The sequence below is a fragment of the Ascaphus truei genome, chromosome 2 (assembly GCF_040206685.1).
Source record: "Ascaphus truei isolate aAscTru1 chromosome 2, aAscTru1.hap1, whole genome shotgun sequence".
Lineage (NCBI taxonomy): Eukaryota > Metazoa > Chordata > Amphibia > Anura > Ascaphidae > Ascaphus > Ascaphus truei.
This window is the reverse complement of record NC_134484.1, coordinates 365,324,434-365,351,153: the sequence shown is the minus strand read 5'-3', so window position 1 is coordinate 365,351,153 and position 26,720 is coordinate 365,324,434. Positions and strand designations below refer to the sequence as shown.

At 42.1% G+C, this 26,720-nt stretch overlaps 1 protein-coding gene across 3 annotated transcripts in view; it reads left to right on the top strand.

The window, feature by feature from the left end:
- Positions 1-10,544, top strand: part of NEK10 (NIMA related kinase 10) — a 380,936-nt gene extending 370,392 nt beyond the window's left edge. For all 3 annotated transcript variants that reach the window (XM_075586980.1, XM_075586978.1, XM_075586979.1), the window contains 3 exons: positions 6,561-6,613; positions 6,696-6,751; positions 7,945-10,544. In XM_075586980.1, coding sequence (XP_075443095.1) covers positions 6,561-6,613; positions 6,696-6,751; positions 7,945-7,996 — 161 coding nt within the window. In that variant the 3' untranslated portion in view covers positions 7,997-10,544. The remainder of the gene's footprint in view (positions 1-6,560; positions 6,614-6,695; positions 6,752-7,944) is intronic.
- The last annotated feature ends 16,176 nt before the right edge of the window (positions 10,545-26,720 follow it).

The window sequence follows — 26,720 nt, the reverse complement described above, 5'->3', positions numbered from 1 at the left end:
ACCCCCTTTTTACCTCCTGGGGGGAAGATCAGCTCCGTTGCTCAGGAGAAGCAGCAAAGTTGTGTCAGCCAGGTTGTGGTTGGCGCAGCCACTCAGCCTATTTTGGCATATACCTCGTGCAGCTTCCTGGTGTTAGGCGTGAGGGGTTGCTGTCAGAGACCCTGCGCTGTGGAACCCCGTTGCTGACCACAGCTCGTCTGGAGTACTCCCTGGTTAGGCCACAACCAGGAAGGTACCTGTGCACCAACGCAAGGGGGAGAGTAGCGCTGTTCTCATACACACTTTGGGAAGGGTTGTTTCCAGGACACAAGGGTATAGGTGCCCAAGCACCCTAGGTAACGTTGGGGCTAGCTACCCCAGGGCATTCCTATTGTTATTATTGTGTATAGTGACTGTGGGTAATATTTGGGCCTATGGTGGGACCACAGAATTAATCCTGTTGTGTTGTAATTTTGGGGTATACCATTAATGTATACGTGTTCCTATGAGGAGCCATCCCGCTATTCGGGATCCTCATAGGTGGAGGTGCTGCACCAGAGAGAAAGAGAGAGAGAACATACCATCACCCCAGGCTCCCCATAAGCAGAGGCTCAGGCTTTCTGTAAGTCAATGTAATGGGTGCTCATCACAAACAAGACGGAACCGTGAGGCCAAGGTGGAGATGTTATGGTACACCGACCTCCAGCCGCGAGACTGCGTCCGGAGTGCAGAGTGATAGCCGGATCAGGGTTGGAGGAGTGTGAATAGTCGTGATACTCGCCGTGGTCTAGGGTCAGAGAAGTCGGGTGGTCGTAAGAGGGTAGCTGGGATCCGGGAATAGAGATGGTAAAGGTCCAGATGCAAGCTGAGGTCGAAGATTAGAATTGTCAGGGGTCCAGGTACAAGCCGAGGTCAAAAACACTGTGAGACAAGACAGGATCATAATGCACAAAGCAACAGGACAAGGCAGCAGGATGCTTGGGGTAAGCACTACGTTCAGCAACGAAGAATTATGCTCAGCCAATTTGCTAGAGGGCTGGCTGAGCATATAAAGACCAGGTAGCCAGTCAAGAAGTAGCAAGCAGCTGCCACAGATTAGAATCAACCGCCCACTAGGTAATCATGCGGCCAATCGGTAGTCAGGGGGCTGAGTGTGCCTCAGGTGTAGGTGATCCTGGGTCAGCGTTGTGTTTGGAAATTAACCTCTTGCGTGATCCTCGTATCGAGGCACCTGCGCGTGGTTTCCTCCGTGCATTGCACGTCACCCATGTAGTCACGCCTAAGCCCAAACCCAGAGGTATCCCCCTGCCTGGTAGTGCGGCGCCTGCGTGTAGCTTCCCTGGTCTAATTTAGCGAATAAATGATTCTAGAAGGACCTGTTTCACATGACCATAATGTTCCTGTATGGATTTGGAGAAGATTAGGATATCATCAATGTGATCCCTGAAAACTTCATTAACAAAGTCCTGGAATTTCGCTGGAGCATTACAAAGTCCGAATGGCAACAAGGTAGTCGTAATGTCCATCCCGGGTGTTAAAGGCTGTCTTCCACTCGTTCCCCTGACTGATTCTTACTAGATTGTAACCTCCTCGTAAGTCCAACTTGGTGAAGATTGTGGACCCATGCAGTCTGTCAAAGAGTTTGAAAATTAACGGTAAAGAGTACTTTATCGTGATCTTGTTAAGTCCCCGGTAATCGATGCACAGTGTGAGAGATCCATCTTTTTTCTTTACAAAGAAAAAATCTGCACCTGCGGTAGACGAGGACGTACGAATAAATCCCCTTTGTAGGTTCTCTTGAATGTATTCCTTCATGGCCTTGGTCTCTGGAGGAGATAAGGGGTAGGAACATCCTTACAGGGGAATTGAGCTGGGCAGTAGATCGGTGGGGCAGTTGAATGACCAGTGAGGTGGTTATTCCTCTGATTGTGCCTTATTGAATACGTCCTGAAAGTCAGCATAGATTTCGGGTAACTGTATGTTTACTTGTACAGGTACTGAAACCCCACATAGTTTTTTGGACAAAACAGAACAGTTCTTCAAGCAATGAGAGCTCCATTGTAAAGGCTGTGATTCAGTCCAGTCTATCCGAGGGTTATGCACTTGGAGCCATGGAAGTCTAAGGATGACGTCGACCGTAGGGGTATGGATGACGTCCAAGTGGATCCTCTTGGTTTGAACCTTTCCTATCTGCAACTGAAAGGGAATGGTTTGCAGAGATATAAATGCAAGTTGTAAGGGTCAACCGTCAATAGCCTCCAGTCCTACTGGGTACTTCTTGTGTTCCAAGGGAATTTTATTTCTTTCAGCGAATCCCTGGTCAATGAAATTACCCACTGACCCGGAGTCCAGAAAGGCCCGTGCGGTGGTATGGAAGGTATCCTGATTAGAGTGATGGGGATTAAAATCCTGGTTTGCATTTTTTTATAAGGAGAAGAAAATAGTGTTCCCAGTGTGATTCTCCTGGCTCTCACTGGGACCTGGCGTTTCCCGACTTATGAGAGCAAGCAAATACCTGATATCCAATGTTACCGCAATATAGACAGAGTCCGGCATTGCATCTGCGTTGTATTTCGCTGGGTGATAGCTTATTGCCACCGAGTTTCATGGGTTCTTCCAGGTGCAGTGGAGACGGCTGAGCAGCCCCTGGGTAAATACTGTGAAGAGGTTGTATACCTTGCTTGCGCCGGGTTCTTTCGGCTCTTCTTTCCTGTGACCGCTGGCCCACCCGGATGCATAGGGTGACGAGCTCCTCCAGTTCTGTGGGACATTCCTGAGCAGCAAGTTTGTCCTTCAGATTCTCGGACAGGCCTTGCCAGAAGGCTGCTGTCAATGCCTCATCATTCCAACTGGTCTCCGCAGCTATGGTCCGGAACTCGAGAGCGTACCGGGCCACGGGACATCTACCTTGGGAGATATGTAAGAGTAATGTGGCAGCAGTTACCTTGCTTTTGGGTGTGTCGAATACCCTGCGGAACTCCTTAGTGAAGCGTGCAATGTCACTGGTGAGGTCCGGCCTCTGTTCCCAGATAGGTGAGGCCCACGCCAGGGTGTAGTCAATCAATAAGGAAATTATATGTGCCACTTTAAATCGCTGAGACATGAAACGAGAAGGCATCAGTTCGTATTGGAGGAAGCACTTGTTAAGAAAACCGCTACAGCCATGTGGGTCACCGCCATTGCTGTTGGGGGTAGGCAGTCGTGATTCGGAAGCTCTGGCCAGAGGAGTGGGTGCAGGGACTGGGGACACAGAGTGGAAAGAGGGATGTTGTGTCTGATCAGTCTGTTGCAGTAGCACCATACGTTGGTTATTTTGCTCCAGATATTTTTCCAGTCTGTCAAACATGTTGGCGCGCATGCTCAAGACTCGACCCACCTCAGCGGGGTCCATGTTTGTGGGGCTAAGCATGGGATGGTAGGGTATACCGACCTCTAGCTGCGAGACCATGTCCGGAGTGCAGAGTGATATTCGTATAGCCGGATCAGGGTTGGAGAAGTTAGAATAGTTGGGATACTCGCCGTGGTCTAGGGTCAGAGAAGTCAGATGGTTGTAGAGGGTAGCCGGGGTCCATGGGTAGACATGGTAGAGGTCCAGATGCAAGCAGAGGTCGAATATTGGAGAAGTCGAGGGTCCAGGTACAAGACGAGGTCAAAAACACTGAGACAAGACAGGATCAAAATGCACAAGGCAACAGGACAAGGCAGCAGGATTCTTGGGGTAAGCACTACATTCAGCAACGAAGAATTATTCTTAGCCAAATTGCTAAAGGGCTGGCTGAGCATATAAAGGCCAGGTAGACAATCAAGAAGTAGCAAGTAGTGATCTTCATAGCGTGTTTCCTGCGCATGGTTTCCTCTGTGCATGGCGTGTCACCCGTGTTACGGGACGTAATGCTGGGGCAGGGCCACAGCCCGAACCCAAAGGTATCCCCCTGTCTGGTAGTGTGGCGCCTGCGTGTAGCTTCCCTGGTCTGAGGCACGTCACCCATGTCATCATGGAACCTGTCACAGGGGTGGGACCTAACGCTGATTTGCACAGTCAAACAGGTAGCACCAGTACCATAATTACCGCTATTTCCCATAAAGATGGGCAACGAGTGTTACACAAATTAAGTCTGCTGCTTACAGATGACATTATCTAACATTATCAATGTTGAAAATAGGTACTTCACCTCAATCAATAATTGAACTGATCGTTTTTTGTTCCAATAGTTTATTCAGAATTAGGAAGCATTCTGCATCATATACTGTAGGTCTTTACAGGCATTCTCAGTTATGAGTAGAGAACTGCATTTTCTGTTGGTATCGCATTTAAGCATTCAGCCGTGCTGATTTCAATTTATACGAACATAACATTTATACCACACTCCCTGACATCTGGACTTACCCAAATATGGGCTAGCCCCAATTTCAACAGTCTTTCCCCAGCTGTGCTCTTTATTGGTATGTTTGTTTTAACCATGCTATCTCCCATCCTGTACTCCCCTACATTCTACTCCTTAAATTCTCAGCCTCTCATATTCTACAGTCTCTTTGTCCAGAATGACCTTGTACATTATTTGCTGGAAGATAATGAACTCTGCCCTTCTAATATAAATTCTCTGCTATTTCTTTTGTTAACTATTTAGGTGCTACAGTAGATATACAGTATAAATACAGACAATATGGTGTCTCTGTGTTTCAGCTTTAAATAGTCCTATCTTCAAGTGCAACCATGCACAATTGCATTTAAATTGTCTTAAAATGTTTAAGATGCACATTTACTATGACAAATTCAGAAATATTCAATCTTTACTAATATATACAGTATACCAGTAAGTAGCAGTGGTGCAGAAGCTGCTTAACGCTTTCACTCCCAAAGGAGCCTGAAAACTAATGCAAAACTGTCTGAGAGGCTTTGTAGCCCCCTGTGGTAGTAAAATGGTTCTAATTCTGAAGCAGAACGGTGTCACAAACGTGTGATGGTACTGTAGTGGCAATGGGGCTCGGCATAATAAATGTTAAGCCTGCTCGTTGCCCCATCCAGTCTGGTTGACAACCCAGGTAAAGAGTCAAATGGCCATCTCAGAGCCACAAAAATGGCTGAAAGCCCTGCTAATATGTAACCCTTAGTAAGCTATCTGTAAATAGCATTTGTTATGTATCTATGTGTTTCTGTGTGACTATCAAAAGTTGAGTGGCTAGCATACAATGATCAGGGACTGGCCTTTGTATAGAGCCAGGTCCAGTTTCTCTAGACAAGGGTGAGATGGAGATGGGTGGTCCCTCATTCTGGGAATGTGCAGACTACAAAAGCGGAGTATTGTTCTCTCCCCGGCAGTCAGGCATCTATCCCTGTTTGAGGTATGGAGCTGTAATTGGAAACTGATGCCTGGGTCCTAGTCCCATCAGATTGGTTTCCATTGGTCAGTTCTAATTTTCCATACTCACCAGTCCTTAGACGGTGTCACCGCCCACGTTTCAGATTGATTCGGTCGAGCCTTCTGATTGGCTCAGTGGAGGAAATGTCTCCACTGATTGGTTGGCAACCGGTTCTCCATGTTTTCAGATGGAGGTAGGGAAAATATACAAGCCGATGCTGATCAGGTTCCATAGTTGTTCATAGTTGGTCTCGGTGTCTAGAGAGTAACTGTAAAAGGGAACTGTGAACCAGAGGTGGTTATCGTGTTACTGGGATACTCTGAGTGGACGGATAAAATTGGCATCCTAGGTATGCTAACTCTGGGATTGCTTCGCACCTTGCTCTTTGTGCGTTCTGGTGAGTTGTTGCTATGTGTTTGTATTGTGTTGCTCCCTGTTGGCTCCGGACAGAATAAACTATTGTTTATTTAACTCTCGTTCTGCATGGTGTTTGTGAATCCTATTAAAAGTCTAGTACATAACTACATAATTGGATATCCCCAAATAAGCAGGGCAGAACTCACATTAGCTCCCAGCAGACACCAAGAGGGAAACAACAACTGTGGAGATCAATTCCAGTCTGTTGTGTTTTTTTAAATTATAAAATACATATTTGGAATAAAACCTTCTTCATATTTAGTTAGATCAGTTTACAAGCACCCTGAAATCTTCGTACCTTGTAAATGGCCTTCATGTTAGGGCTACTTAAGTAAAAATTTCTCTTAAGTAGTTTTGAATGGCTGATACAGGTACTTTAAGTAAAAATGCAATATTGGTGCAGCATGTTCACTTTGAATAAGGGTAAAAGTCTTCCTACACATGAATGGGTCCCAAACACATACTGTGACTGCAATGCATTACTTACAGTGCCTCCTCTATAATGAGAGTTCAATGCAATATTTCTTATACCTGAGACTGTCTGACAACTTGTTGATAAATCAGCCCACTAAACAAAGGCTAATTTAAGAATCATTCTTTCTAATACAGAATATTTAATGTGTATCATAAATCAAGACAACAAATAACACTACAGTAATAAGTTATGAAATAACTGTTTTTGATATAGAATTATCAATTTGCTTTTTCACAAATTTTTCATAAGTATAACATGCCTACTTACCAAACTCTCGAAGAAGTACATGATGGAGATTGTATAGTTTTATTCTTTTTTTTCCGAATAGGCAATCCTAGCAGCTTTGAATTTGAAGAGGGAATAACATATGAGCAAATGCAGGTATGATGGGCACTTTTAAATGTGGTGTTCATAGGAGAAGATCGACATTTGTACTAAACTGATGTTTTCTTTAAACATATAGACCTTGATAGAAGAAGTTCTGGAAGACAGTGGCTACTACAATTTACCTTCCAACAGGTATGCTTAATGTTTATAAAAACAAATGTAAATGTATTTAAATAGTCACATGTTCATTGATATATAGCAGATATAAAATAGATTTAGAGACTTGTTCAATAAAGACAGAAATGGTCATTGGGGCCATTTTTGACCAAAAATCCCCATTGATGTCAATGGTGAGCGTCAGAAAGCAGCCCGTATGGCTGCTAATGTCTTTTTTTAAATGTAACCCTTTAAGAGTATTGAACTATCTATCAGCTCTTTTTTCCTGCCACACCAAAAGGCACCTGTCTGAATAGGCTCGAAAAATAACAAAAACAATGGAGGACAATTAATGTTTTATTAGAAAGTAGAACACGTTTTACCCTGCTAGAAGTAAGTCTTAGTCTTAAAAAAATGTTTGTAATAAACACTTCTTTGTACTTCAAGTCTTTAAACACAGAAATCAAGTCTACAGTACCTGTGCCTTCACTTCTCTTAGCTAATCAATCCTAATTTCCCTAGTGTTCCCTTGTGTTACATTTGTTATTCTCCTAATCACTTTACTTGTTTATGATTCTGCCACTTTGTTTTTCATGTGTATTGTACTTAAAATAATGAAACATGTTATCACAATCATAATTTTCCAGTAAACGCTTAATTCTGCAGCATAGCAAACTGCAACAAAATATTCAAGAGGTGCAATTGTATTTGTTTCACACTTTTGCTGCCAGTGAGGAAGCAACATTGTTGGTACGGTACCTACAACAGAGATGAGGTCTAATGCAGAAAAATGTGGGCTATGTCAAGCTAAGGAACAAATCATTTTTTTTTTGTCTTTTGGAAAACATACAGTATGTGATTATTTTAAAGACTGTTCCATTAGTCTATGTCCTTAGAAAATTAGTTTTTACATTACAGGATATCAACAGTTCTACATAGAGAGCACAAATATGACAAGTACAGTTGGTCCCAAAAGTATCACAATTTACCGTATATCATGGTTATATAGCCAATGCAGAGGGCCATATTCCGAAAGGTAGAATCTGCTCTTCTCTTATAGCCTCAATCAATTCGGCTAAAATGGATAACATTCAATAATGCTTACAGAGGTCATTGCAAACTTAGTTCTGACATCTGATAAGAGCATCACTATTGACTGGATGTTAGCATATCCAGTTTACAAAGACACCTAATTATATTTTGTTTTTCTCATATCTGTCTCTTTGTAGATATCACTCGTACCCATGGGGAGTCAGGAACCTGCTGACAATAAAAAGATGATAGCTTTCACTTTTTAATGACACAATGTTGTTTTATTTAACTGTCACAACTGATACAGTTGGTTAACTAAAGCTGCTTAACATATATTGAAGAAGATTACTTGAGCTGATAAGAATCCTGTGGGAGAGACTTCTGAAGCCCTGGAATGTGATTTTACTTAGAGGAGCTATTTATAACAATTAGTTCACCATGGAGGGAGTACTGGATATGCCTGTTCCATGTGCATGTAAACACATTCTATATCTCCATTTACTAAATTATTTGTTGTAAAAAAAAAAAAAACTGTACATAAATACTTTACAGCACATATTTGCTCGTAATATCAGAATAAATGTAATGCACAGATTTTATGGTGGCACAAATAAAAATGTAAACAATATTTTTGGACTGCATGTAATATTACTTTATTACAAATATTTGTGGGATTGGTGTATTGTAATAAAAAAAACCAGTGTGTGTGCCGAACACGCGCATTTTAAGGGAAACTTCTTTGTCTTTTGTCAGTGTTTTGTCACATACATTGTATTTGTGAAGGTGATGTTTTTAATTCAATGAAAGAGATTTGAAAGTATAATTTTTTATTTATTTTTGTGTCGAAAGTTTCATACTATCACTTGGAATACATGATATAATTGACATGATAACTAAAGATAAATATATTTTGGATTGTACAGTATCTAAATTAGTTTCTTTCAAAATTCTTTAGTTCAATGTAAATCGTAAAAATAAAAACACAGTTTCAGTGACAAAACACAAAGACTTTTGGCACACACCACCTGTTGTATTTAAAAAAAAATATCATTACAGTTACTGTATGTTAAGGTATGTACAATTCATGTGTTATATGTTTTGCAATTTTCACTTCTATATTTATTCCTTTTGTTTGTGAATGTGTACACAGACCACGGGGAGTGAAGGGACGGTGGTATGTGTGTGTTAATGCCTCTGCGCATGCCCTGGCGGTGTTTTCCGCCTCTGTGCATGAGCAGGAGGAGGTGGCTGCCTCTGCGTATGGGCTGTAGGAGCCGGCCGCCTCTGTGCATGCGCTGGCAGAGCTGGCTGTCTCCGCACATGCGCTGGCGGAGCCAGTTACCTCTGCGCATGCGCTGATGAAGCCAGACACCTCTGCGCATGCGCTGGCAGAGCCAGACACCTGCGCATGTGCTGGAGGTGCCGGACACCTCTGCGCATGTGCGTGGTGATGGCCACCTTTGCACTTGCGCTGGAGGTGGCAAACACTCCTCTGCATATGCGCGCGGTGACAGACGCTTCTGCGAATGCATGAGGCGATGGCTGCTTCTGTGCATGCGCAGGGAAGAACTTGTTAGAGACTTCTGCGCATGCACAGAGAAGAAGGTGCTACCGGTTTCTGCGCATGTGCGGGGAGGAAGCCATCACTTCCATTACACAATTCCATCACTAAGCAGATTTGTCCAAACAACATTTTTGTAGGTGCCAGCAAAGAAGTTTCACTTCAAAAAGAAATGCAGGATCAAACTAAATGTTAATTAAGACCTACACTAACATATTAAAAACAAGGAACAACATACTGCAATAACCAATTTATATAGTGGTTCCCAGCACTAAATAAGAAAAACCAGACAAAAGCGTCAATGTTGAAATAGTAATGATATATTAAAGGAAATGATGCACATCCATAGCCAACCCTAATCAAGGCTTGGAGGTTATTGTACATGGAACCTAATAGGTGAACAATGAGTAAACAATCAAGAGGGAGGGGAGGGTGGAGGGAATACAAAGGGAACAATACAGAGTGTAAAAACATAAGGGTGTGGGGAGGGGAAAAAAAGAACAATGTATAACACACGTTAAGGTCAAGGTAGTAAAATATAGAGGGGCAACGTTTCGGGGACTGCAGCGACCCTTCTTCAGGCCCGTTCCCATGGACTGCGATAGTCTGTGGTACTTCCCTAAATAATATACCTCCACCCAAAACACCTCTAAAAGTAAATAACAAAAGCTTTTACATAAGGCTCTGCCAGCTGCAACCTAGTGCTAGTTGGTCAGAATAGCATAATTATCAGAAAAATGCAGAGATACCTGGGATTAAACCTTAATTAGCTGACCCTAGTACTATAATCAGATTAAGAGAATAACTCTCTACAAATGAAGCAACATATGCAGAGACCCTTGCAGAGAGTGCAGGAGTACAACTGACAAGCAGCACATTGAAAAGGATCCGTATTACCAATTTGCTTTTCTCACAGATTTATTGCAGTGTACTTTAGGATTTTCTGTGTGGTATCTATATTTGCAACATCTTGCTTCATTTGTAGAGAGTTATTCTCTTAATGATTGCCACTCCACCACGTCCTCTTCCTGCATCCACTGTGGAGTCACTTATGCCACCTCCAGAGCTACTGGTCCCATCCAGATTGAGGTGGCCTAGTGAGCCGGACAGTTCTGCCACAAAAAAGAGGAGATTTTCTGTAAAGATAGTTTGTGTTATTTGACCTGTACATTTTTTCTTCCTTTATTGTTCTCACACAGTGAAGTAACTGTTTCGGAATGAAAGCTTTGTTCACTACTTCTGTCTCTTGGTAATTATTGTTATACTGTAATATGTAGAGATATTATTGTACACCCATTCTTAATACAGTCAATATACTATATCATATTAGATCAAACAAACATGTCCTACATTCACTTTAATCACTAAAAACCATAGTATAGTTTATTACATGGGAGTGCAAGTCCTATTTAGTATAGAACCTCTCAAATCACACCTTTAATACAATATGGGAGAGATAACCATGAACAAAACTAAACACCTGGAAAATATGCACATTTAAATCTTTTGAATATACTTTACATATTCAAATTGGCATATTTCTCAGGTATCTTACTGTAGATGTGTAAGTTGTGCTCGAAGGTATCTCTTCTCTTTATCTCACCTCCAAAATCCCATATTTCAGGATCTTGTTGGGAGTAATGCCAACTTTAAGTTAAACATGCTTAATGCCCCTTCATTGGAAGATAATAAAAAGTTGTGCTAACAGCGTGGTTTTAAGTCTATGCTACTATACACATCAATAGCCATTTTTTTTAGAATATAATTAGACTTGCAGATACTGTATGTATTTACCTCAGGAAAAATATTGTCTGTTACGGTTTTACAGTAGGTCAAGTCACATTATAAGTTCTACGTTAATGAAGCTTTGTTGTTCTGCCCCTTAGATGGCATTACCCTAAAGGCACGCCAAAGGTACTGTAGGTGAGATCAAATCTAGACAGCACCATAGCAACCAGAAAATAAAGTATTCAGATAAATGTATGGTTATTTTCAAGTATACTCTTAAAATAAATGCAATCCAAAAGGATATTGAACAGCAGCAAGACTTGATTATTATTTTTGACATTGGCTTTATTATTCTTCAGAAATATGTAGCTTGGATGATTAAAATACCTGATCTATACAACCCGGAAAAATGTGAAGAACCTACTGTAATACAGATCAATACTTTAATTATTTTTTTTTTTTAATATAACCAAAATAGTCTTGGTGTTTGAATAACAAGTATAATTAAAGGGTTCAAAAATCATAAGAAAAATGTTAACAGTGTTTGAGTAAATGGAAAGCATTTTTTTCTGATGAGACACCAAAGACCAGCCAATTTTTCAAATCAGCCCCGAGGTGACTTCATACAGTAGAGTTTAAACAAGCTTCCTTGAGGCCACAATTCACTAAATGATTAAGTACAGTTGGGGGAGCAACTATGAATGCTTTGAGATTGATGGGAAAGAGATGATGGTATTCTAAATAATCAGGATGTTAGGCAGCCTACTCTGCTGTAGTGTATCAGTGTGAAAGCTTGCGTAAAAGGAAGAGTGTCACTCAGTGGACTTGTGAAAAAGGTATAAAGGTTTATTCGGCGATCAACATTTTGGTCTGGTTTCAAGAGAAAGGCCCGCAAACTGAATGCCCCTCCTTTTATGTTTCTACCTCACCCCGAGACTGCTGTGGCTGAGTATCACCTTCACATGAGTGCATCACCTTGTGAACTGTATATCAGTGTGTTATCTGAGTTAGGTTTTTAAACTATATTCAGATTGTTAATGCATGTAGAGTCTGTGTGCAAGCAGCAATCTCAGATCATGACCCCACGACGATGTCACACACACAACAGCTTAGTCTGTGAGCGGGTCTCCACAATTAAAATGATAAACCTAATTTACCTCCCGAAACACACCTTTATATATGTTGCAGAGGCCCATTATTACCTTCGGTGCAGGGGGTGGGGGGTGGGGAGGGGGGCAGCGGCTGCAGGCTGGATAGGAGCCACCGGAGCACCAAACTGTGTCAGAGTGCAGGGGGTGGCCATCTTGTAGGCGGTGCATGAGCAGTCAGTGCGGTGGCCATCTTGAAGGTGGAGCATGCTCAGTAGAGTTGTGCGCATGCACAGTGAGCTGGTAGTTGTGGCGGCCATCTTTAGGGCTCCGCAAGCTGTAGTGCAGGACTACATGTCCCATAGTGCTTAGTGAGGTAGGCACCACATGGGGCGTATGAGACAATAGGGCTTGAGAAGGAGGAAAAAAGGTATTTGGCATGAACAGACACCGCGCGCCAGTCGGACGGGGGACAGCAAGGAGACAGGTAGTGTCCAGGAAGCAGTGCTTCCCTTGACTAGGCCAGGACTCATCCTCAAGGCCCCAGTTAGGCTCCAATCCCTCCAAACAGTACAGTAATGTAGGGAAGGCCCCAGATAAGGATGCTCCCCTTTGTACTGTTGCAGTAGTATTGCACCAGTGACCAGACTGACACGCGGTGCCCTGCGGCCTAGGACCAGGTCAGGCCCTATAGACATTATGGGAGACACTCCTGCAGGAGCTCCCCCATGAGGCAGACCATTACCCATAAGGCGAGAGGGGATTTTGCAGACCCTGCGTCATGGGACCACGGATGTGGCTCTGCTCCTAGAAGCCCTACACAATTTCCTGGTCATAGCCAGGAAGGTACCCACCATGCACCATCACCACACAAGGGGGGTAGCACTATCTCATATTTGGGTATGGGACTGTTCTGTGGACATTGGGTGGTTAGGTGCCCAGGGCACCCTTAGGACTTTGGGGGAACATTGGACCACCACATTGTGTTGCTGTATCAGTGTAATATATTGTGTGGGTATTGCATTTGGGCATTGTTATTGTTATTATATGTGTGTGTGTTAGTAAACCTTAGTTATATACCTTGTGTGTGTATTCTTTACTGTATAGTTCCTGTGAGGGGTTATCCTGCCAACGCTGGAATCTCTCATAGGTGAAGGCGCTGCACTAAAGGAGAAAGAGCTCACCCAGGCTCCCAGTGGCGGAGGCTTAGGCCTCCTGTGAGCAACAGGTACAGCAGCACGCATTGTCGCCCGAGTAGTTTCCTTTAGGCATAGGGAAAGGGGGCTAGATGTGGAGGCACTGCTGTAATTCAGACCTGGGGTGCCCGATCTAAATGAAAGAAAGTCAGATCAAAGAAGGGAACATGTCTCTACCACCCCACCAGAGTGTCCATGAGTGGGCCCTACAACAGCAAGCATCTCCCTGCCACGTGGTCGCTAGTAGCCAGGTTCCAGTGTCACAGCCTTTAAATGACCTATGCGCCACATTCAAACAGATTCCGATGTTTGCTAAAGCCTGTATTTCAGATATAAAATGGGATACAACCCTCCAGTGGAGTACGATTTTAGTCGACTGCCACTGTGATACACCGGAGGACAATGTCCCACAGTTTCTGCATCTCCCTGAAGGCCCACCCGGCGGATGTCCCATCATATTCCCCAAACTAAGCATCAAATTGGAAACACCTAGTGTCATCGCTAGCATGGAGGAGTGTCAGGTGCTTACATCTGTACCTCTTCCAGGAAGTCCTAGCCGAAGCATGACTGTCAGCCGACTGTCTGGTCGGAGCCACCGCAGTTCCCGCAGTTCGGATGGAGCTCAGCTACTTGCTGGCGTCCTACAGCAGCTGACCGAGAAGATAAGTCAGCTGGCCTGGCGCAGCCCTATCGCAAGCTGAAAGCCTCAGGGGTGCAGCCCATGCTGCTGGGAGAAGAGGAGTTTGAGGAGTGGTGAGACCACGCGGTACAAGTGCTTCCAGAATGATCCTGCTCTAAAGCAGTCAAGAGGCAGTGGACCGTGGAGAGCCTGCAGCTCCCAGCCGCCAATATGGTGTGATTTTACTGTGAGTGTCACATGGGGGCCAACACCCAAGCCCTGATACGGGCCTTAACCAAAGCTTACAGTGTTAAGGACGATGCCATCGCTCTAATGGAACAAAGAGACATTACATAAACATATACTTAGCGCTCAACCTATTTAACAACCTAAACTATACAATACACAATAATGAATGAAAGTGATGTGAACTGATTATATTTTCTATAAAGGATATACCAGGTGTGAGGGGATCCCACAGACCGGTGTTGAGGAATGAGGGAGTGGCTGCCTAAGGAGTAACAACGAACCTATCCATAAGGCTAGTACAAACAGTGACAAGAGAAATATAAAACAAACAAATTGGAAAATAAAAATAGAAATAAAAATAAAAAGTCCTTGGCGCACTATCAGGTGTATAAACCTGATATAAATGGAAGTCCCAATTCTTTGAATGTAGGGATGATTTGTGGGTCCTGAATACGATCTCTCAGAGTCCCTTGAATGGTGGATCTGAATCTGTAATTATACAAAACAAACCGACCATTGCGCAGTAACCTCTGGTTAATCGTTCACTCCCACACCGCTGCTGGCTACTTACTTAAAAGTAGAAGATACTGGGCCTTGAAAGGTATCTTTAGCTTTCCCTCTAGTATGCAGGCTGGATATCTGTAGATTGCCAGATGGTGTTAACTCTCTCCGCACAGTTGCTTACAATAGCATATAATGAAATGAAAATAGAAAAAAACAATGGTATGATACCATATAAAATTTAATAAAACAATAAAGGACTTACAGCAGTACACTCACATGCTGACCGGCCCTATGAACAGGATACAATGTGCCGTCCGCTTGCGTGAGAGGATATCGGAGCGGTGCATATGGAGATAGGATCTTGCATAAGTCCACGCTTCATGGCCGCGACTCGGAGCGCCTGGTCCACCTCCGATGACGTCACTGCTAGCGCGCCCCCTCTCCTCTACATACGCGCGCATGTAGTATCACATCCTGCTAAAACTCCACCCTACGCGCGTTTCGTGACTGCTGACATCATTTCTTCAGGGGTAATGGAGTTGTGATGGAAATGCATGCTATTTAAGCACATCTAAAACTACCCGCACGGCTCCTATTGGGCAGATAATACCAACCAGGAACTACTACATATGCAGCAAACGTATACCACACACAAATGGATTGCGAACTGAATCATGATAGCGAATATATATGGAAATAAATTGCACACCATGCATACCGCTCATGATAAAAACAGACATGAAATTAATCAAATACAACAACTAAAAAGATATATTACTAACAACTCAGTAGAGGTTATCTAACCAACCTGTATTGACCTAATTGAGCCAAAGAGTTAAATGTTGGCTTTAATGAACAGAGGATGCAGAGGAAAAAGTTCAAAACAGAGGAACAAATGACAAGTGCCTCAAAAATATATAGAACAGACCTAGCCATCCTTTAAAAATGAGGCCAGATCGAATTCTATATTTAGACCTCTTGGGGTCAATGTTTTTAGGGTGTAGATCCAGAAGCTTTCACGCCTAGATATTAAATTTATCTTTTCTCCCCCTCTCCAATTTTGTTTGGGGCATTCGATGCCCTTACAGACCAGTCCTTCTGGATTTTGATTATGTTTCAATTTGAAGTGGTTTGAGACACTATGTGTCTCTAAACCTCTTTTTATATTGTATATGTGCTCTGCAAAGCGTTAATTTATCCATTCAGTATAGGACAAAATCCCTAGATGTTCTGGATAAAGAGATTGTAGAAATCCAAGAAAAACTAGGGAATTTTTCCGATCTCAAAGAGTATAAAACACTCGATGAAAAGATAACTCAGAGAATAGAAAAATTGGAAAAGGAGGTCATCAATTCCAAACAGAAAAAGTTTATAAGAGATAGAAAAGACTATGAACAAAACAGACAAAGGGACTGGAAATCAGAGAAGAAAGTTATAATTTCAGAAGAAACTCCCAAATTGGAGGAGAAGTCTACACCCATAAACAAAGGAGTGATACCTAAGGAAGACATAAAAACAAAAAAAGACACTGATATAATAACTAAATCATCTACTAAAAAGATGGCGGCACCTCAACATCCTTATTTAGGAGCTAGACCACAAGCACCATTTAGGAACGATTGTCATAGATATCATGGTCCACCTCGTGGTGGGTACACCAATGGCCATGGTAGATATGAGCATCACGAGTACTACCATGATGGACCAAAAGATGGTCCTAGAGGTCATGATAATAATGTGTTTAGACCAAATAATGATTTCAGACCTTATAATGTACCATCTAGAAATCATGAGAATAATCACTATCAAATGTCTTTTTTAGATCACAACAGGGAGTACGACTTCCCTCCAAGGAGAAACAGCGAGACAGACAACCTGATAGGGAGACAAGACACCCCACGCTCCACACGACGCAAGAGAACAGAGGATTCAGAGGAAAAAGAGAAGGAAAGAGGAAAGGAGGAAAGAGAAAAAAGTCAGACCAAGGGAACCAACGGTAGAGGTTAGCAATGTATTCAACATCAGTGGTTATCAAACCACTGAGATTGAAAATGGGGTCCTCTCCAAGGATCTCAATTTCACCCCATCACAGGGACCTAATATGTTTGATCTGTATATCGACACTCATAAATTTGTGAGACGTCTTACCTTAAAAATGTACTTTATTAAAGATGCTGTAAGTAGGGAAGCCATTCAGGAGACCAGTAATTCTAACAATTCTGACTCCATTTCATTAACCAAATTTAAAAGACCTTCTGTTTTTTATCCAAAACACATCAAGGGTGATTTCATAGACACCTTTACTGAATTAGTCATTCAGGATATGGAGAGAGCAACTAGTGAGTTCAAAATCCAAAATCATAATCTAAGTAAATTGGAAAAGGAAGCTGTAAAAAGTTTGGAGAATAATACCCAAATTGTAATTAAATCAGCAGACAAGGGGGTGGAATTGTCATCATGGATTCAGCCTATTATAAGACTGAATCCATGAGAATCCTAAGTGATTCAGACACATATCAAAAACTGACATGTAATCCATCAGCTGATTTCAAAATTGTTTTGAATGATTATTTGCAACAGGGATTTATTGATGGGATCATTTCCAAGGGAGAATTGGAGTTCTTGGATGTACAACAGCCAAGGATTCCAATTTTCTACTTTATTCCAAAGATACATAAGGATCTTTGGAATCCCCCCGGTCGCCCCATTATATCTGGGATCAAATCGTTGACATCCAATTTATCCCAGTTTATAGACTCTACACTACAGAAATATGTTTCTCAGATACCCTCCTATCTCCGAGATACAACTCATGTCCTTAATATAATCAATGATCTTAAGTGGGAGGACCACTATACATGGGTCACGTGTGACGTGACCTCACTCTATACTGTCCTAAATCATGAGTTGGGTATCGAGGCAATCAGGAGGGTGCTAGACCATGATGATAGTCTCGAACTGGGATTCAAAAATTTCATATTGGAAGGGTTAAGGTACATCCTCACCCATAACTTTTTTAATTATGACAATAATTTCTACCTCCAGATATGCGGCACCGCTATGGGCACCAGGTTCGCCCCTAGTTATGCCAACATTTTTATGGGTATGTGGGAGGAGGATTATATCCAGTCCCACAACCCATTTGGGGCGGACCTGGTGCTGTGGAAGCGTTACATTGATGACGTGCTGTGTATCTGGGGTGGGAATGAGAAAGATCTGGGCAAATTCCAAGAGTACCTTAATACCAACGACTTAAATTTAAAATTTACTTTTAATACTAGTCCACTCACTATTGATTTTCTATACTTGATTCTGTTCATAGAGAAGGGATTAATTGAAACTAAAACATTCTATAAAAAGGTGGATGCTAATACCTACCTTTTAGCATCAAGCCATCATAATCCGAGATGGATTAATAATATCCCTAAAGGCCAGTTTCTAAGAACGAAACGTAACTGCTCCCAGGTAGAAGTTTTCAATACACAGGCAAATGATCTAAAGAACAGATTCATGGACAGGGAATATAGTCACACTAAGGTTATGAGAGCATTAGAAGCAGCGAGAAATATCAGTAGGGAGGATCTAATCCTCATGAATAATAAGGGAAATAAAAATAAACAAGAAGGGGTTGAATTTATACTCTTTATTACCAAATTCAATGGAATGGCTAATAAAATTACTCAAATAATTAAGAAACACTGGGGAATTTTACAGGGCGACACGCTACTCAGTACAATATTACCTAAGTGTCCACAGATAGTATTCAAGAAGGCAGATAATTTAAAATTAAAGTTATATCCCAGTTGTCCATTAAATATAACAAAAGAATGCAATACTACATGGTTGAGGGAATTTAATGGTTTCTTTACATGTAGTACACTACCGACACACTTTATTAAAGTGTGGCCGGTACCGCAAGCCGGGAGATTTCCCGGCTTGCTAGTGGCCGCCCCTCGGCGTGCCGCGCGTCGTAGACGCGCGGTCACGCGTCTTCGGGAGCCTGCGCCCCCTGCACGCGCGTCCAGGGCTCCCCGAGGGAGCCCTGGTGTCCCGCGATCGCGGGACGGCGGCAGGGGGTTCCGGGGGACCCGGCGGACCCGGCAGCGGTAGGGAGAGCGCCCCGATCGGAGGGCGCTCTTCCGCTGCTTCGGCACGCGCCCGTCACCCTCGGGCGCGCGCCAGGCTACTGCTGCGGCCAAGAACGGGCAAATGCTCGAATAAACTTGGCCGCAGCAGTAAGTGCATTGGCTGTAGATTCAGTTCTAAATGTAGAGACTTCAAGTCAAATAATACAGGAGCATCATTCCCAATTAAGCCATTTATAACCTGCAGAAGTCTTTTCAAAGTTTACCTGTTAGAGTGCCCGTGTGGGCTACAATATGTAGGGCGAACAGGTAGACCGTTGAAGCGACACTTTGCAGAGCACATATACAATATAAAAAGAGGTTTAGAGACACATAGTGTCTCAAACCACTTCAAATTGATACATAATCAAAATCCAGAAGGACTGGTCTGTAAGGGCATCGAATGCCCCAAACAAAATTGGAGAGGGGGGACAAGATAAATTTAATATCTAGGCGTGAAAGCTTCTGGAACTACACCCTAAAAACATTGACCCCAAGAGGTCTAAATATAGAATTCGATCTGGCCTCATTTTTAAAGGATGGCTAGGTCTGTTCTATATATTTTTGAGGCACTTATCATTTGTTCCTCTGGTTTGAACTTTTTCCTCTGCATCCTCTGTTAATTATAGCCAATATTTAACTCTTTGGCTCAATTAGGTCAATACAGGTTGGTTAGATAACCTCTACTGAGTTGTTAGTAATATATCTTTTTAGTTGTTGTATTTGATTAATTTCATGTCTGTTTTTATCATGAGCGGTATGCATGGTGTGCAATTTATTTCCATATATATTCGCTATCATAATTCAGTTCGCAATCCACTTGTGTGTGGTATACGTCTGCTGCATATGTAGTAGTCCCTGGTTGGTATTATCTGTCCAATAGGAGCCGTGCGGGCAGTTTTAGATGTGCTTAAATAGCATGCATTTCCATCACAACTCCATTACCCCTGAAGAAGTGACGTCAGCAGTCACGAAACGCGCGTAGGGTGGAGTTTTAGCAGGACGTGATACTACGTGCGTGCGTATGTAGAGGAGAAGGGGCGCGCTAGCAGTGACGTCATCGGAGGTGGACCAGGCGCTCTGAGTCGCGGCCATGAAGCGGGGACTTACGCAAGATCCTACCTCCATATGCACCGCTCTGATATCCTCTCACGCAAGTGGACGGCACATTGTATCCTGTTCATAGGGCCGGTCAGCATGTGAGTGTACTGCTGTAAGTCCTTTATTGTTTTATTAAATTTTATATGGTATCATTCCTTTGTTTTTTTCTATTTTCATTTCATTATATGCTATTGTAAGCAACTGTGCGGAGAGAGTCAACACCATCTGGCAATCTACAGATATCCAGCCTGCATACTAGAGGGAAAGCTAAAGATACCTTTCAAGGCCAAGTATCTTCTACTTTTAAGTAAATAGCCAGAAGCGGTGTGGGAGTGAACGATTAACCAGAGGTTACTGCGCAATGGTCGGTTTGTTTTGTATAATTACAGATTCAGATCCACCATTCAAGGGACTCTGAGAGATCGTATTCCGGACCCACAAATCATCCCTACATTCAAAGAATTGGGACTTCCATTTATATCAGGTTTATACACCTGATAGTGCGCCAAGGACTTTTTATTTTTTTTTCTATTTTCCAATTTGTTTGTTTTATATTTCTCTTGTCACTCTAATGGCACAGTTCCACTCCTTATACCAAATGAGGGGGAGGAAGTATCAGAGTTCCTCTGATGGCTTCAATTGGCCCTTTGGAACCTGGTACTGTAAATAAAAAGATTATTCGAGTGTCCGAGGCAGACGACTTCCGTACCAAACAACTCCTGCGGGAATTGTTGCCAATGCACCCGGTCACAATCCGGATCAGCTACACCCTTTCTACGGAGCATCCTCTTAATTTAGAAAATCTAATGGATCAAGTACAAGCTCAAGAGGCTATCTTGTGAGTCCGTACTTCCAAGATGCCTCGGGGGTCTTCCAAATGAGAGAGTAAAGGAACCCCCTCCAAGAAACCAAGTGCGAAGTCGGATCCTGAGGAGGATATTCCCCCAAACCTCCCTCGCCAAACACCCCGGATACCTGGACGCTCAACTCCTAACTGTGGCTTCAGAACAACCCAGAACAACCATTGTTTCAACTGTTACCAAGAATGTCATTTCGCCCAGGACTGCTCTAAGTCAAACACTTCCATCCCTGGAACCATGGCCTTCATCGTATAGTTGGCAGAACAGCCATCCACCTCCTCGGATACCGCCCCTGTGTCTATTTACGAAGAAGGGGCGTCATCGGATGCCTACAATCAAGTAGGACCCACGGCCATAGTAAGAGTACTAGTGGAAGGGATCTACTCTTCTGCATTACTGGACACTGGGTCTCAAGTGACCATCATTTACCGGCCGTTCTACAACCTGCATTTGAAGCACCTGCCAATGCAGTCGGCCGAAAAGAGGAAGTTATAGGGTTTTAGTAGCGAAGACTACCCCATTGATGGCATGATTGAAGTGCAGTTGGATATACCGCAGCTCAATAGCAACAAAACCCATCCCATGGAAGTGGAAGCCTTTATATGTCCTGAGCCCCGGGAACATCTGAGCTCCCCCATCATATTGGGGACCAACGCACATGTGGCATGAGCCCTGATCCGGGCGTATCTACACGAAGCCGGTGAATTACCCCTATCTTTTCTGAAGATTCACCCCGTATTCAAGGAGGAATGCCATAGAATCTCTGTCCAAGAAGATGCTGGGATGAGCATGAAGGATTAGAAAGAAACAGTTTGAACTGTTTTAAAATGTAATAAAATGTATCACTCTCAGAGACCATGTTTGTGTGTCTGTAATAATTCCATAAACAATATGAAAAGCAGACCAAGCCTACCAAAAGTTGAGGGTATTGAATAGAATCCCCCCCCCCCCAAAAAAAAATTGTTAATATTTTATTTATTATTATTATTATTTAAAGTCTAATTATAAAGCAAAATGCAACATCATTGAGAAAATAAAAATGTTGTGATTTTAACAATGTAAAAATTGATTAAATATGAAAACAATGCATCATATAAGGTTTTGTTTAAAGCTCACAATCCTTCTCAAGAATTTTTTTTTTTTAATTTATTTTCCGTTGAATGTCTAAGTCCGATTGACAGTGAAGGCTTTTTACAATGGTTTAAAATGTGCATGTATTTCAATAGAAAACCATAGTATCAAATCATTCTTTTGATAAATTCAGTGTACCATTATCTGTGAAGACATTATTGAGTAAACTCCATTAACCAGGAAGTGGAATAAAAGCAAGAAACATATCATGAGAAATTTTATTACAAGTTATGACATGTATTTGAATCGATCACATACTGTACAGTGCATAGTGTGTTTTGTGCAAAATAATAGCATGGACATTTTTTAAAAGTGAGAAGCTGGTAATACTGACTGTATAAAAGTAAATAAGGCAACGTTTTAAAAAAGCAATATTAGAGTTCCATCGAACTTCATCCTTATCTTCATGTGATCCTCGGTTTCAAAGTTTCTTTTCTGGAAAAAAAAATTATGCTATAAGTTCTGGTAGTGCGCATGCGTCAAGTCACGCTCTAGTGCACATGTGTACAATCATTGACAGGCTACAGTATGGCAGGCATACACTACTGTATACTGTAGTGTAATTGGGAATTTAAGTTAATACTGTGTAGTACATTATATCTCCTTCATTATAAACTTTGCCAACCGTGTGGAGAGGAGCCAATGTCAGAGGTGTATTGTGCGTCACGCTGGGGCCACTCATGTAGTCTGCATTAAAGTTGACAGATGCCTGCTTGAGTTGGTAATCAAGCGGGCCAGATAGCAAGGATTGCGGTTCACCAGGTTTTCAGTGATGGTTGGCCCGTTATTGCAATAGTATTGGTAAGCTGGTATGGCACATTGCAGGTTGGGGAAGTACAAGTCTTAAATTGATTAAACCCGACCTGTCTCCTTTTGAAGTCGCCATGATCAAACATACCGGCAAAAGCTGGGAGCACAGACCAATAACCTCTGGTACTACCCGGAGGAGGGGCTGTGAGAAAAAAGCAATCATTAATACACTGGCGACACACTTTATTCGAGCTCGGCTAGTCCCACGAATTCGGGTATACCCGGGTGTATTGAGGTTTGTGACTGTTTTCTGCCCGAGTGCATTGAGGTATTTTCCAAGCAGGGATTGAAGCATTTTATTCCCGCTGGCTGCAATACTGCACAGTATATATATATATATACTGCATTACAATTCATGAATTTATGCCATCTGGTAGACACGCGAAGCATTGCAGCCTATTAAATCCTAATCATTATCATTTAACAGATTAGCCGCCCGTCAGCCAGGCATGAACCCAGGCTGGGAAGGCAAACACAACGGGGCTTGTCAGAGGTGAGGAGCGGCGCATTCCAGGTATCTGCCAGGTACATACTGGGTATTTGCTCGAATAAAGTGTGTCGGTGCAGTAGTTCAAGTTTGTCATATTGAATTCTTCCACCCATGTTGATTTGGTGAAAATTGAAGAAATCATATTTGTCAATGATGTAGTCATATATCTCTGCTAAAGTTGCCTTCTTATATATTCCAGCATTAGTTGCAGAAAAAAATAAATATGCGTTACTACAGTCCAACTTAGTATAAGGTGTTATACATGATGTTCAGTGTATGTCCATTAAGCAATTGAGCAGGCATTGCAATGTAGAATAATGTCCACAACATTCTATTTTGAGATTTTAATTATGAAACGCCTAAATTTGATAACGTCTTCAGCGATCAAGGTCAATTTACAATGCATCACTGTAGTGGACACTCTTTTTGTCTGGTTTTTAAACACCTGCAAATTGACTACCCACTATCCACAGGATAGTTTATGCAAAGGGATTTACATTTACCATCTGGTGGATACGTGCAGAACCGTACCCAAACAAATCAGAATACAGGTAATCAAGGAAATCAACAACGGTAAACAGAGGTGTGATTGGCAGCCTTCATGGAAGATTAACGAGTTAATGGTGAATGCCGCGTGGAAAACAGTAGACTTTACAAAAACTGCTCCAAGAAATGATCGGATAGCGGCCGCTGCATCTGTACTATAATCATTTAATTTGTAAGTGAAAACAAGTATATTATTGGTTTCCCTAATATATTTAATAAAACAAAATTGTATCAACATGCAAATCGTGTCTCAAAGGCACCGGCTCGAGTTTGTCTATATAGCACACTAATAAAAATAAAATAATTATGTTCTAATATAAAAAAAGATACCCTGAGGATCAAACTCCTCTTGTAAAAATTAAATATGTAGATCAGGTTCTAAAATGTAGCATACTTTGATTCCTTGACTATGTTATATGCACATAGCAAAATGTACATAGCATGAAGCCCATTTAAAATCTTTGAGCCAACTAAGCTCTTGTAAACATTAGGTTGTGTGTAGCCACTTCAAATCTCAGCTGTTGCGGGGCTCCCCTTGTGTGTAGCCTCTTGTAAACATTGTAAACTATTAAATGTATCTTTTTTTGGAAGTAAGAGTGGACAAATGTGGTTGTAATTTTCCGTACACAGCATCTTGTTAGAGTGGGGCGTGGACATGTGTAAACTTCAATGGTGGGATGCTAGAGAAAGTTTTAGCTGGTAGCTGAGCAGTGAGGTGGATCCAGCAGTGTTACAGCGCTCTGTAGAAGGCGCTCTCAGTCGGACGCAATCCCTGCATACAGGTGCACCGCGACTGCTGTGAAGCACTGTGAAAGCAGTCACTTTGAAGTACAGAGAGTTCCTGACAGAGATATAAAGAATCACCAAGCTGAGCTCCTGATCCCAGAGTGGATAAAAAGCTGATACCAATAATATTTGCTGTAAGTGCATATTCTCTTTTTTTCTCTCTCTCCCTGTTTTTTTTTTTGTTGCGCCTAGGTCATTCTTTCTCATATATACTGTATATATATAGAAAAAATAAAGAAAAAAGAAGCCCAAAATTATAGCACTCTGGTATACCGTGTGAAATAACAAAATACAAATTTATTAATTAACTGTCACAAAACATGATAAAAGATAGCATAGAATATTTAAAATAAGGCATGGATCCCCTGTACATAAACCACAGCGATAGCTCTATAACAAAACAATTACATCAGACACAATATCTCACATGAGAAATCACAGACAGTGTAAATCTGAAGCATAAGGAAAGTGATTGTGCATATACTGCACCGACACACTTTATTCGAGCAAATACCCGGTATGTACCTGGCAGATACCTGGAATGCGCCGCTCCTCACCTCTGACAAGCCCCGTTGCATTTGCCTTCCCAGCCTGGGTTCATGCCTGGCTGATGGGCGGCTGATCTGTTAAATGATAATGATTAGGATTTAATAGGCTGCAATGCTTCGCGTGTCTACCAGATGGCATAAATTCATGAATTGTAATGCAGTATATATATATGTACTGTGCAGTATTGCAGCCAACGGGAATAAAATGCTTCAATCCCTGCCGGAAAATACCTCAATGCACTCGGGCAGAAAACAGTCACAAACCTCAATACACCCGGGTATACCCGAATTCGTGGGACTAGCCGAGCTCGAATAAAGTGTGTCGCCAGTGTAACTCCCACAAAGCAATATAAGAGGACTGAGACCAGAGTTATTCCATATATACATATATATTGTGACATAGTCCAAAGATGTTAGGCAGCTTTCTGCCCCGTTTTAGGTCAGAAAGTGCAGGAATAGTGCAAAATGATCAATTCCACACCTTCACATTTATTCAGGCTGGTGGATGGAAATGCCAGACCACAGATTACAATGTGTCTAGTTCTCCCTCACCTGCTTTCCTAATCACTTCCACAGGTATTTAGAGCAGAGAGGGTTGCATTTCAGTTTCTCTTCTTAGAGCCTGGAGGCTGGGGGTTTCGCTGCTCCCCTGCATCCAGTTTGGGGAGGATGCCCCCTTCAAGTATCGCAGTACCAGAGGATTTGCCTGGACACTTGGGACAGAGTTCCCACCACGAACAGATAAGACAAACAAACATTTATTGCTGTGTCTAAAAGACTTTATGCTGTATCTAGTGACCCTAAATGAGAGGGCATTGTTTTAAGCTGGTGAACCAGGTTAGTTGGCCCAGCAGCAGTTAGAGAGGCTGATTCTGCTGTGTAGTTAGATCCCTGAATGGGATAGGATTTCTTTATATGATTTTTTTGTTTGTTTCTTGAAGTAACAGTGTGGGAAATATTATAACACTGATATGAGTAAACCGCTGAAGGTTAATAGCTGAGTGCCTCCTGCCTACACATGTTAAAGCTGCAGTCCCTAACTGGGATGAAAATAAAGCAGGCAGAAGCCTGAGTTAAGCAACGTAATACTTTGTATGATCCTGTTATTTGTGTAATTAACCCTAGAAGACTGTGTCGGGAAGATCCCAGACAAACGTCAGCGCTACAAAAGAGGGGCGTTTGTTATATCTAAAGATAGATCTATAGATATAGATATAGATTACTAGTCTTGGAACCAAAGTCAGAAATGATTGTCTTATCAGGGAAATTTTGATATATTTGAGCACCTTTAGGGAAATGGTAGAATATTGCTATTCTTGGTTCTATTTGAAAAAGAAAATGAAATGAATATTTGTTCAATATTCCAATTTCCTTAGCAGATTCAACAGTATTTTACAAAAGGATCACATATTAGTCAGATTTTTTTTATGGTTTGATAAGAGTCGGAATCCAATAAAAGCCTAAATTCCTATGCAACGTAGACTAAATATCCTTATTTTGAATAACTAATTCACCTCATTTGTCTATGGATTTAAAAACTAAACTGGTCTTCTCTTTAATGCAAGGATTAATCAAGCTCTGATGAGGGGTATTGCACGCAATTAAGCATTTCTTAACTACCATTAAAGTCAA